General features: G+C 42.0%; 1 protein-coding gene across 1 annotated transcript in view; it reads left to right on the top strand.

Moving 5' to 3' along the window:
• Nucleotides 1-446: 446 nt before the first annotated feature.
• The window catches only part of LOC126278881 (putative carbonic anhydrase 3), an 82,582-nt gene continuing 69,302 nt past the window's right edge, over nt 447-13,726 (top strand). The window contains exon 1 of the mRNA XM_049979156.1: nt 447-639. Within this exon, the coding sequence (XP_049835113.1) occupies nt 447-639 (193 nt within the window). The remainder of the gene's footprint in view (nt 640-13,726) is intronic.

Raw genomic sequence — 13,726 nt, 5'->3', positions numbered from 1 at the left:
CTCTGTACGTTTGCATGGTGATCATGTCCCATACTGATGTCTGGGCACAAGCTCTGGGAACAGTGGCGTTTTGTAGCACATGTGCTTCGGGATGGTTTTCTCAACGTATCACCAATACCGTGGACTTACAGGTCTGTGTCGTGTGTGGACCCTATGTGCCTATGCTATTAGCGCCTGTTTTGTGTAGTGCCACGTTGTGTGGCACCACATTCTGCAGTTATCCTTAATTTTTGAGCATGAGTGTGGTTTACAAAGCAGATCTCATCAGAAACAATCGATCTGGAGTAAATAGTTTGGTTGTAATCGATCCTGAATTATCACCAAAGTAAAGTTAGAAACTTAAGTCAGAATATTGGTGTGTTCGCTGGTATTCCTCATTGTTTCCTAACTTGTCCATGCTGACCTATATTTAATTACAACAATCTCTTCGGTGGCTACCTAGGGTGATGTGTCGGTGTCCGGTCGTTCCTCACTCTGCAGGTCCACACACGTGGCCCTCGGGTGCGGCCGGCCGGCGCCAGTCCCCAGTGAACGTTCGGTCGGAGTTCGTGCAGCAGGTGGACGGCTGCCCGCCGCTGCTCTGGCCGGGATACGACGTCCTGCCCTGCAAGCTCAGCCTCAGCAACGACGGAACAGCAGGTGCCGAAATGACTGTGCTGTGTCGAGGCCATTCAGCACCTCGCCACCGGTGACGCCACTCTCTCAGTTCAGCCGGGCTTGGAGTAGCTCTTTACATTCCTTACCTGTAGAACCTATCCTCCGATTTAGAGAAATCATGGAAACCTGAAGCGTGATAGCCAGATGGGAATTTAAACAGGACTGCTCTATACCTAGTATTACGTTATTACCAGTCTGCTTCTGGTGGTTCGTGTTAAAACGTACATGCAATTTTGTGCATTTGAACCACATTGTTGTGTGGCCGAGCGGTTCTAGGTGCTTCAGTCTGGAACCGGGCGACCGCTACGGTTGCAGGTTCGAATCCTGCCTCGGACATGTATGTGTGTGATGTCCTTAGGTTAGTTAGGTTTAAGTAGTTCTAAGTTTTAGGGCGTCGATGACCACAGATGTTAAGTCCCTTAGTGCTCAGAACCATTTGAACCATTAGAACCACTTTATTGCAAAGTATGTTAGAGAGGTTAGTAGTTACCGAGTCTCTGTAGACGTTCATGCTCCGGCCTCGCTGCTCGCTGCTTGCAAGTCAGATCTCGCTGCTCGCCGAGCGACATGTTATCTTTACGCTGCATCTTCAATGGTGGCCCATCGCAAGTTGCACAGACACCTCGCATCTCGCCGGGGTCTTAAGTCCGCGGCTTGTCACATATCCAGCTCGGTAGAGCGTTACTTGCTGTATTTGAATCAAAACGGTCTGAATGCATCATATGAGGACAGTGATAGGGCTTTCTTCATGACTAAAATATGGTTCTGAGAAGGAGGAGGAAGAGCCTTTGGAAGTAAACCGTGCACAATTCAAATACTTTCACCAATTCCACCACAGCTATGAAATTATTCACAGATCCTTTTCAAATAGTTACAAATATCGTTACAAATTTTGCATGTTATTTTAAACATTATCGAGCTACAGACAGTGCAACATCTGAAGATTGGACTTACATTATTGTTAATACAGTTTCTGTAAAAGAGCGACTGAGATTGGCTAGAACTACTTACTCCGAGATAATATTTTGTCAGTTTTGATCCACATCTACCTCAAGTACTATCCCGCATCTTGCTCGTTTTGATCCTCACATTTTGTCCGAAAACAGAAAACGATGAATTAAGTGACAGAGAGTAATTTCCAAAAATTGTACCCCGAAGCGGCTCTGATGATTTTTATGCCTCGGGTCTCACCAGGAAATCGTCCAATCTAAGATGTCGAAACCTATCATTAAATTTTTCATTAACGTATAATACGCTGAAAGGAATGCAGTGTTCCAATTTTATCTTCTGAGGCGTACTACAAGTATTTTTTTAATGTTAAGGTTACTCGTTTTCGCTGCACGAACAACAGCTTATAACAGAGGTCGGGAAACAGCGGCTCGCAGACTACATACGGTTCTTTGCCCCCCTGAGTGTGGCTCTTCCACTAAGTGTCACTTCTGGGAGCACTCGTACATTTCCAGAAAGGTAAAATATCAACGCGTATCGCCAGTTCGTATCTTTGCATCACGTTATATAATGTACTACGTCTGAGCTCGTGCGCCCGCAGGAAAGACAACTGTAGTTACAATCCGCGCCCCTGCGACTGGAAATTCCACCTCGTTCTATCCGAAGCACAGTGGCTTCGTTCCACTGTTCCCCCACCAGCGCTACTTTCTTCTCCACTGGCTGTCTTTCTGCACATTTACTGTGGCACGGAGTTTCAAACGGCCTGTACGTGCGGGGGAGGGGTAAACGATATATGCACGAGTGGAGTGAGACCGACAGCCAGCAGTGTGGTTACCGCCAGTCGCGTACGCAAATTGCACGTGGACGAGAAAAGCTCTTACTCGAAGCATAAAGTGACTGTATTTTTCGAACAAGCTGCTAATCCTTTTAGGTATTCTAGTATTGTGTATTCTGTAATTGTGTTGGTGCCTTTGTTGTTTAAGAAATGAAACATTTTTAGGTACTCCATTTGACTTGGTTACAAAAAAGAACTAAAGAAAAACGTAAGATGAAAACCGTTAATTTAAGACTGAATAAACAGAAACTTACACGAGACTTCCTGGCTGATTAAAACTGTGTGCCGCACCGAGATTCGAGCTCCTTGCCTTCCGCGGTCAAGTGCTCTACCATCTGAGCTACCCAAGCACGACTCAGAACCTGTCCCCACACCTTCAATTCTGCCAGTACCTCGTCTCCTACCTTCCAAACTTTACAGAAGCTCTCCTGCGAACCTTGCAGAACTAGCACTCCTGAAAGAAAGGATATTGCGGAGAAATGGCTTAGCCACAACCAGGGGGATGTTTCCAGAACGAGATTTTCACTCTGCAGTGGAATGTGCGCTGATATGAAACTTCCTGGCAGATTGAAACTGTGTGCCCGACCGGGACTGGACCTCGGGAACTTTGCCTTTCGCGGGCAAGTGCTCAGTTGTGGGGACGGGTCGTGAGGCGTGCTTGGGTAGCTCAGATGGTAGAGCACTTGCCCGAGAAAGACAAAGATATTCCGAGTTCGAGACTCAGTCCGGCACACAGTTTTAATCTGCCCGGAAGTATCATATTAGCGCACACTCCGCGGCAGAGTGAATATCGCATTCTAGACACTTTCATGTATATCGAAAATTCAAATGATCTTCCAACCTGTGAAATTTTGAGAGTCATTTCACAACTAAACGCGCGTCGTTTAATATCAAATAGTCTGTACGTGATGCAAGGAGCAAAGCAGTTGAACTTCAGAAGACTCAAGAAAAATCAAGCCCTTTAGTTAATTACTTGATGCAATCTTCGAATAATACTAATATCGCAGATTTTGTGTTCGGTCAAGAGACGGCTAAGAGAAGAAAACCATATACAAGAGAGTGAATGACATAAATAGTAGTTTTATAAATACATCGCAGGAGTTATTTCGGGATTTTACTAACAAATCAAATACTCTAAAAATATTGAAGACGTACCATTGTAAGCTAAAATTGTTTAAGGTAAATCAGACAAAAATGTCTTTTAATATAACCAAAGACATAGTAGAAGACCTGAAATTATTTTCAGCTCTATCGAATATTGTCCACGAGACTTGTGACAAACGATACAGATCAAATTTCACTTTTTGTTGTATTTATTTCAAAGAACAACTTTTCCGATTTCATCCACTGAAAGATTAAATTCGCGGAGAGGATATAGTAAACGCTGTAATTGGATGCATTGAAAATCATCATATTTCATTCGGTTAACTCATCTCAGTTCCAACAGAGGGGGAAAAACTATGAGTGGCATCAGAAACGGGTTTGTCGCTGTTTCGAAGGAAAAAAATTAATCATGAAATACTTACTCAGTCATCAAGAAGCGCTTTCTGCGTCGATGTTTCCAGAAGAAATATGCAAAGATACGCATTTGGTGATTACGATTACTAAGTAGTTTACAGTTAAGGCTTTTAATCATTTAAAGAATTTTGCTGAAATGGACAGAAAATACACAGATCTTATGCCGCATAACGAGCACTTTCGTTTAACAAGACGAAACGTTTAGAGAGGTTTCGCTTCCTTAATATCAGAAACTAAAACACCTCTCATGGAGAAGGGTACCCTTAACCCAGACGTAACGAACGATCAGTCAGTCAAAAACTTTCTTTCGTGCCATTTGTCACGTCTCATTTAAACTTGGGTAATTGTAAATTAAACGGGAAAGGAAACACAATCTTTTACATGGCAGAAAAAAGTATTTCATTTGAAAATACTCAGTTGTTGAAAAATAAATTTTGGTTCAGTTTCGAAGCCTACTGAAACATATTGTAGCGAGTCGAGAAATTGTTGTGATGACACACAGCATGGCAATTAAGATTTAAATCGCCCCACGGTTGTCGCCAAAAATGTAGCGAACTCTACGAATTGTTTGTGACTTTAGAAACATGTAAATTACAATGTGACGGCCCAAAGCTGGGAGCCAGTAATAAAGTGACATAGGTAACGCAAAGGGTACGAAATAAAGGGGCTGATGTATGAATGAATGCTATGATCCAAACATAAAAGACATGAATTTCTTTCAGTTTTTTTACACAAACCAAAACAAAAATTTCAGGGCCGATCTGACTGGACGTTGACATGGCTCAAGGTATTGAAGGGAAGTTGGAGGGGAAGAATCATCTCACCATTACTCGTTATCATTCGTCTTGTACCGCTGTCGGCGGCAGTCGCCGGTCGGTACGGCACGAAAGATACGATAACAGTGCTGGAAGGCAGATTTTGGCGATGCATGGAAGGATACTTGTGTCCTCTTGCTTCCATCTTGTCTGAGGGACTATCCTCTTGCTTCCTCATCCATTTCTCAGCCCAACGATATCTCGAAATTTGTCTCCTCTCGAGGCTGTCAGTCTAGGAAAACATTTTCTGTGCCAGCCAATGACTGATCGCCATTTCATGACCGCGCCTGAAATTTTTTATCTTGCATGGGCTGGTGTATGACTCGAGACTTAGCGTCTGTCCTACGAGTTTACTTTCTTACGATGTTTTTCTGCATTGCGAAGTTGTTGCGAGAGCAGTCACTTAACACTTCGTTGTTATCGATATCTTGGCACGAGTCCTGGCCAGACTAATATTTGGTCTTTTATCAGAGTTTGCTGGCGTCTGCGATTTGTAAGAAATATCCTTACTGTTAAGAAAATGTCTTTTTACGAAGGTTGACTTCTTCCACATGCCTCCCAGTGACAATACGTTGCGCTTAGTGTACCTTCCTCCCAATCCTGTGGAGTACCTTAGTTGTCGCAAGTTTTCGATTTTAAGTTAGGCAAAACGACTGTTCCTAAGACGAAAGAATTCATCCTTATTATCCACCAGGCTCTTTGCAATGTGTTCTTTCTTGAGCCCGAGCGGTTGTAGGCGCTTCAGTCTGGAACCGCACGACCGCTAAGGTCGCAGGTTCGAATCCTGCCTCGGGCATGGATGTGTGTGTTGCCCTTAGGTTAGTTAGGTTTAAGTAGTTGTAAGTTCTAGGGGACTGATGACCTCCGCTTTTAAGCCGCATAGTCCTCAGAGCCATTTTGAACCACTCTTGAGCGAGGCGAAGTTGTCAGAGCGGTTATCCCCTGTGTGGCTGCAGAATGGCTCCAGTGTCCGTTTCCCGGGTCCTCACCGCATGGGTTTCGGCTGGCCTTCTCCAAGGGCGCAGGCAGAGTGAGTAGGCCAAGGAGGCCACAGACGGAGGTATCAAAACCTCCAGCAAAATAATCCTGATAATGACTTTCGCTATTTAAAAGCTACACACTTAAATGTGATGGAAGCTTTCCTCAATGTGTTTCAAGATTTCAGAAACAACTTGATACTGCTGTTACCAGATTCGTTTTTCTCTCAAATACTGGCACTGGCAACTCTGAATCGCAAATGCTGGATATGGAACGTGAAGAATTATTGAGATCTAGATTTTGCATGTCTTGGACCAAACAATGTGAACTTATTTCACAGGACAAGTAGTCTGCTTTGAAATACTTGACGAAGGGAGATATGCTTGACTATGACAGCTGGAATAATTGTTCTGAGTCATTTAACCAGGTGAAAAAACTAGCGTTTCCTGTTCGAATTATGCAGGCCGACAGCCAATTTCAAGCATGAGCCTTATCAAGAGCAAACTGAAAAGTAGTCTTACTGACGACAACCTAGAATCGTACCTAAAATTAAAAACGAAAATATACAAACTTGACGTATCCAAAATTTCCAAGAAGATGCAACGCTATTGTTCACATTAATGTCTGTCGTTCTAGTGATTTAAACTTTTGGATATCTTACCATTCAATTTTGTCAATGAATAACATCGTTGATTAGGATTACACCACGTTTCATTCAACCTACTGTGAAACATACTAAGTACCGCTTAATAACTTTAGTCAGCGTTGCAGAGTGAAGAGAGATGAAGTTTCGATTATTGGGAAACATGGGTTGAGGTGGTTTGGATGTGTAGATGATGAATGAAGGTAGGTAAACGAGACATATCTCCAAGGATAGCATTGATGGGAGTGTTGGAAAAGGTCAACCTTTCGGAAGTACCTCAATTATACTGAGGGCGTTTTTAACAAGTGCAGTCATGTTAGTAGCAATCAACGTCCATATGCAGTTCAAGTATAAAAAATTTGGCTAAAAATAATTCAGTCATTATACTGTTGATATCTGTCTCTCCTGACTAATACGTCTGCTTATCATTAGCTTGCAACAACTGTTTGTACAGCCCTTCCTGCCTACCCCTTGAATCGGTGAATAAGGAGACGTAGCGGTGACAAGAGGTGTAGTGCTGTAAAGCGCAAAGTCCAAAGTGTACACACATGAATTTTAAGCATTTAAACCATAAAAAATTGTCTCACTTCATTAATTTTTTAATAACTAGCAGTTCATATTTGCAGTTAAAACTATTGCAGATGCTATCGTTACACAAGTTACTAGCAGGGGAAAAAATCAAGGCCGTGTATGATGCTCCAAGCTATCCTATGGTAGCGGTAGTTCTCTGTCTGCTAAACGACTAAACGTTGTAACCACGACACTCAACAGGTGCCACATATATCAATAGTGCAAGTAAATCTGACTAGTGGCCGTAGTGAGGACACCCTTGAGTTGGCTAACTAGTCATAAAATTAATTTAATTTTTCAAACCAGCAACAAAATAAATGACATCCTAGGGGATGAGAACTGGTGTCATTGAAAAATTGATAACAAGGATAACAATGGTATCACAAAGAGATTTAGTAAGTAAAATCAAGGTCTAGAGAGAACACATATAACCAGAAACTTCAACTGAATAACATTTCATTAACATGAACTCACGTTGGTTGGCTATAGACTTTGTGGAAACCAACTGGAAATCCGCTACTGGGAGCGGAAGGATGACAATCTAGGGAAGCACATTCTGCTGTATCGTTCCACTGATTGGTCTCTCACGTCAAGATACAATTAAGCAAATTATGGACACTGTCGAATTAACTCGGGTGATGCTGAGGGAATTAGATTAGAAAATGAGATACTTAAAGTAGTAAAGGAGTTTTGCTATTTGGGGAGCAAAATAACTGATGATGGTCGAAGTAGAGAGGATATAAAATGTAGACTGGCAATGGCAAGGAAAGCGTTTCTGAAGAAGAAAAATTTGTTAACATCAAGTATAGATTTAAACGTCAGGAAGTAGTTTCTGAAAGTATTTGTATGGAGTGTAGCCATGTATGGAAGTGAAACGTGGACGATAGATAGTTTAGACAAGAAGAGAATAGAAGCTTTCGAAATGTGGTGCTACAGAAGGATGCTGAAGATTAGGTGGGTAGATCACATAACTGATGAGGAGGTATGGAGTAGAATTGGGGAGAAGAGGAGCTTGTGGCACAACTTGATTAGAAGAAGGAATTGTTGGTAGGACATGTTCTGAGACATCGAGGGAACACCAATTTAGTATTGGAGGGCAGCTTGGAGGGTAAAAATCGTAGAGGGAGGCCAACAGAAGAATACACTAAGCAGATTCCGAAGGATGTAGGCTGCAGTAGGTACTGGGAGATGAAGAAGCTTGCATAGGATAGAGTAGCATGGAGAGCTGCATCAAACCATTCTCAGGACTGAAGACCACAACAACAGCATGGACACTGGGAGTGACCGCTGCAAGTACAAGGCTGCTATGAATATAGATAGTTGTGGAAACGATTGAGAGGTTTCTGAATTTGCCGAAGTTGCGCGACATTACCGATATAGCCGATGAAAGACGAGATGCAGTAGTCTGTGTGAGGATGCTGCCAAAGCATTGCACTGCGAGAGATGACCCCCATGTCCACTGGTGATGGTCTCACATCTGCAAAAATATATAGTTTCGCCCGGATGTCCAGACGTCTTTACAACTAACTGTTCTCTCGATAGAATACGGAAGAGCTCTAGCGACTGTACTCTGCGATGGTCTAGAAGCAAGTCACTGGCTCTCCCTTTTGTCCAGAACCTTCCAAAAAACCGCCGTTCTCCCAGTGTTGTCAAATGAGCCTATCATGGCATACCAATGGTTACTGTGCGATTCATGTTTTCTAGCAAGGAGACCCAGTCTTCCTCAACCAATGCCTGGAAGTCCTGCAGCCAAACCCCGCCGCATTTCACAAGATGAGGGAAGCTTCCTAGTTAAAACAAGCACCATCTCGTCAATAAAACGATTGAGAGGGAGTTGTTTTGGCGGGGCGCGGTGGCATCTGACAAACGCGGCATCCGGAAAAATTCTTCATCCCATCTAACAAAGTACGCTGTTCTTGTAATAATTACGTTAGCCGGGTGCCAGCCTGACGACGCTTTACCTGGACCTGCACATGGGATAAGGAGACCAGACTCCCACAGGATGACCTCTTGCTAATAAAGCTATTAGGCCGGTGCCAGGATGCCCGGCGCCGCCAGTTTCTTCTTTTCGCATTCAGCCACTGAGTTCATACCCTCATGCTTGGCCGCTAGTGGAAGAAGGCCGGCAGTCAGAATGGCGGCCCATAAACCACTGCCCTGCCGTGCCCACGGCCTGCTTTGCTAATCACAAAGGAATTCGTGAGCTTGCTTGCTGCTCTGGGAAAGTTCTAAAGCTGCCCCTAATGCAGTGGTTACCTCCAGTGTCCATAAATCTGTCTCTATAGCTTGGTTTAATTCTACTACTGCAACTCAAGTCATGCAAGTACTGTAAGATCAATCAGTGGTTTACCCTAACCCTAATAGTCCATCAGATTAATATCTATAAGGGAAAATTTTTGTAAACTAAAGGCGAATGAGATTATACAATTACCATCGAAACAAAATGAAAGGGAAGGTACATGATGTGTATTACCACGACAGTGGCCAGCCGGGAAGGCAGCGCCATCTTTCATTATCGCCCCCCCCCCCCCCCCCATCACAATACATTACTTTTCGGCGTTTGTGGCTCACTTAAGGCAAAAGATAGTATGAGACAACATAAGGTAAGTGTCTTAAAACATCGTAACAGCCACTTGTCGAGGTGAAGCAAAGCAAGAAAGGGCAGAGATCATGGAGGCGAATACTGCCAATCTCATGGCCAATTTTACTCTCATACCTAAAGGGATGCTCAGTCATTCACAGAGATGCCCACATGCACTCACACATCCTCTCCTCCACTTGCAAGAAGGTTGAGCGCTACTTAATGAAAGATGGCGGTGCCTTCCATAGAAGGCCACTGCCGTGGTAATACCTATCAGGCACCCCTTCCAGTGCTACATTACAGATGACTTCCAGCAATCGACATTTTAATTTGTTGATATTAAATGTTTCATAATAATTCCATACCACATTTCTTCTGATAATTTTTCAATAATGTATACAGTATTTTGCTAATTATGAAACAATTCCTTGTGTATAACCTTCAGTCTTCAAAAAACAAACACTTTTATTAGATCAGGCACAATTAATAATAGAAAACTGACTCGTTCGGGCATTTCGCGGAAGTAACTTGTTCATTTAAACAGAAATGGAGTGGACTAATAGATGGTCATGACCGTTGTTCTGCATGTTGTGCTACGTACCAGGTAACCTTGATCAAATTCATAACATGTAATGACACAGACTTACAGTGCAGAAATGACTGTAGTTTGACAATGCTGTTCTGCTGATAAACCTGAAATGCAAAGAACTATCGGAAATTATATTATCTAACAATTATCTGAAACCTACTTCACAATACAAAAATTTTTATTGAGAGGCTGAAACACAGTATTAGTTCCGGCAGGAATTCGTCTTACATTAAGTCTTTTCGTCCTTCCCCTGAAGACAGAGCAGTCGTTATATCCACGCCAAGAGACCAAAAAAAAAAAAGCAATGAATCATTTTCTGCAGATAGTAAGAAGACATTTCTGATACAACATTCATAATTATTTTCCCCGATTTTTCTAGATTTTGATATGTGAATTACAAGTCTTCTGCAAGCAAACAATCCTGTTTTCTTCTATCTTTTTAATTTTTGGTCTTAATTTGCCTTTTATGTTCCTGAAGACAGAGACAAAATTGCAGGAACAATTATCCACGTAAACGTACCACTGGCGTTGTCGTACACGATTGTGTCTTGACGTTCATTGACTGCACAAGCAACTCTGTCATTTTTTCGCTCGAATTGATGAAGTCCAGGTTCCACGAAACCTGACTGACTGGTTTTGTACTGCGCTTTTGAGGCATAACAAGAAGCTCCAACTCCACGTCAGCTACGAAATCCTCTACAGTATTACCGACTAATGATGCCTCCTCTACACGTTTGCTTGAGGTAAACTTCATAATTTTCCTACATCCTGTTCCGTGTAACTTCCTGAATCTGTTTAACCAGGTCGATTAAGGCGGAAATCTGTAGTGTTCATCTCACATGCAATTCAGAGCTCCCAGTGTCGTAAATATTCCTGAGGAATTGTGCATTGACTCTCACGAGCAATTCTAAATCTTTCGAAAAGTTTCTCTTTCAAATTTATGCGAATTTAATTTTGGTGCATATTTCGTACATCATGTATATCTTTTCTCCATATTTAAAACTCATGCTGAGATTTTACGGGACACAACCGGTGATGGACACGGCTAAGGTTTCAGTGTTTCGTTCTTTCTCCGTTTGACAAAAAAAATCTACAGCCTTTTCTTTGTCACTGAAAGCTATTACCGGATACGTTTTGTTTGGGCTTAAAGGTACTCAAGTTTTGTCCTGAACCTTAATTAGTACAAGAATCGTCGGTCGAACCACAATTAACGAAACTGTCAGAGTTATTTCCTGTTTCTTCGAAATGTACTATCATTTCTACGAAATGTCGATATCGTTGAAATGGATGTTCTAGAAATTACCTAATAAATAAAACATATGTAGGTCTTCAGAAGAAGTAGGTAATGGCGATTGCATACCATGTTCTTCATATTTTATGCTTGCTGGAATGAAATCATTAACTGAATCTCACATTACTGTGAAACTCTGGGACCTGCAGAAAGACAGATGCTATTAGCAAGCATATGTCATGAAATCACATAGGAAATTAATTCAGTTTTGCTCCATTGTTAACACTTAGCAATACCTCAAAGATAACGGTAATTATTATGGATATTAAATGAATTGCAAATTCGGGGGCAACAGCAACTGAACAATTGTGTCAGAGAAACTAGCGACGGAAACTGAAATTTGCCTTACAAATTACGATCGTATTGTGCCGTGTTATCTGTTTACCGATGAGCTGTCAATGAAAGATATGTGTCCGCTGTGTTCAGAGTGCTGTGTCTGCCACTGCTACGGCCGTCTGTCGAGCAAGGGATCTGACCAATTTCAACATTTATTTTAAATACTTGCAGTGTTCCTCTTCAGCTAAATATATGTCACTATATTCCTTACGGACTGCTCTTAGTGTATAAATAAAAATTCAGGGCTGATTTCACATGTCGGATTCGACAATACCTTTGTCAATGCATTCAAAATCTGCTGAAGTAATTGCCTGCTTAAAATCAGGACTTGCAGTTGTCACTCATGAAATTACCTCATAGTATAAATTTCCTTTACTTCTCGTCTATGGTCAAAAGTTTTTATGACCTCAGACTACTGGTTTCGGTCTATAATGACCATTTCAGATATGCTGCAAAATTTAGGAAAATACACAAATACAACTAGATGATTGTCTACAGCTTAAAATAATATAACAAATCATGATAAAAGTATTAGTGACATACATGTGCATTTGCGTGCTTTACATTTACTTTTCCTTATATACTGGAACCACAGAGGTATCGTAAAATGCTAAACACAAAATCAGCACGGTCAAAAAAAAATGGTTCAAATGGCTCTGAGCACTATGGGACTTAACATCTGCGGTCATGAGTCCCCTAGAACTTAGAACTACTTAAACCTAACTAACCTTAGGACATCACACACATCCATGCCCGAGGCAGGATTCGAACCCGCGATCGTGGCAGTCGCGCGCTTCCGGACTGAGCGCCTAGAACCGCGAGACAGCACGGTCATCACCAAACACAAGTAAATAATATTATACACAAGACATCTTGTCAGCAGCACTACCGTTCAAAACAAACTACTGTTCAGTAGCCAAAAAATTTTTGTGTTGCAAGTTCACCAGATGTCGCTACTATAGGAGAACAGATATCGTTCACTGATAATTGTATGATGTCAAATAAAGGGGGATACAATCCGTAAAGTCTGTAATGGGCTTGTAAGTTGTTCAAGGCACTACAGTAAGAAAAAGCGATGAAATAAAACACAATAAAAGTTACATTGTTAAAAAGGAAAAAGTTGATAGACAGTAATGGACATACACTCAGGTTGTAATTTTTGACATACACTCAGGTTGTAATTTTTATACGATGACATAAATAATAAATAACTTTCCGAGTAGACTGAGTAATATAAAAATTACAAAATAAATAACTAAGGAAACCCAAGGAATGGAATCAGACTGTCGCATATAAGCAGCGGCCTCTGCTGGCGATAACGCTAGTTCACCGCATGGGCGACAAATGGTTAGAGGTGCGTGACCACCATTGCAACCCTGGCACTCTGCGGTACGCTTTTCCAAGAAAAGAAGGATAAAACCCCGTACCAGTACATGAGGCAGATTATCTAGTTAGTGAAGTATATTATAAAAACAGAGGGCGAACAAGGAAACACTAGAGTTACGCGCACACCGTGACAAAACAAAGTAAATATGTAAGGCACTCTGTACTAGGTAAAACTATCAGCAAGACATGTAAAACAGAGGCGTTCAATAATTAAGACAATTCCATTCCGCTGGCACCGATATCTGGTTCCTGCAACCATCATAGAGGAATCGGATACCGACCTTGGCTAACGATAGTCTATCCCGGCTAGATCCTTCGAAGGGATTATCTCCCGATTCTACGACCAATAATTTCCCAACCTACCTGCACATGTCAGACTAAGTTTTTATGCCTGACCAATGAGTACTGTCACCGTTGGAGAATGGTAACCGTACCAAGTCCCACATCCACACCTCCAAAGTGTACTAGAGGGACACAGCTACACTGCCCTGTAATGTAATTTACTGCCGCACCAACACACTTAGACCGCGAACGACCGGTGATGCTGTACTGTATCACACCACATGAAAAAAAAGCAAT

The sequence above is a fragment of the Schistocerca gregaria genome, chromosome 6 (assembly GCF_023897955.1).
Source record: "Schistocerca gregaria isolate iqSchGreg1 chromosome 6, iqSchGreg1.2, whole genome shotgun sequence".
NCBI classification, from domain to species: Eukaryota; Metazoa; Arthropoda; class Insecta; order Orthoptera; family Acrididae; genus Schistocerca; species Schistocerca gregaria.
This window is presented reverse-complemented; position numbering and strand designations above follow the sequence as displayed.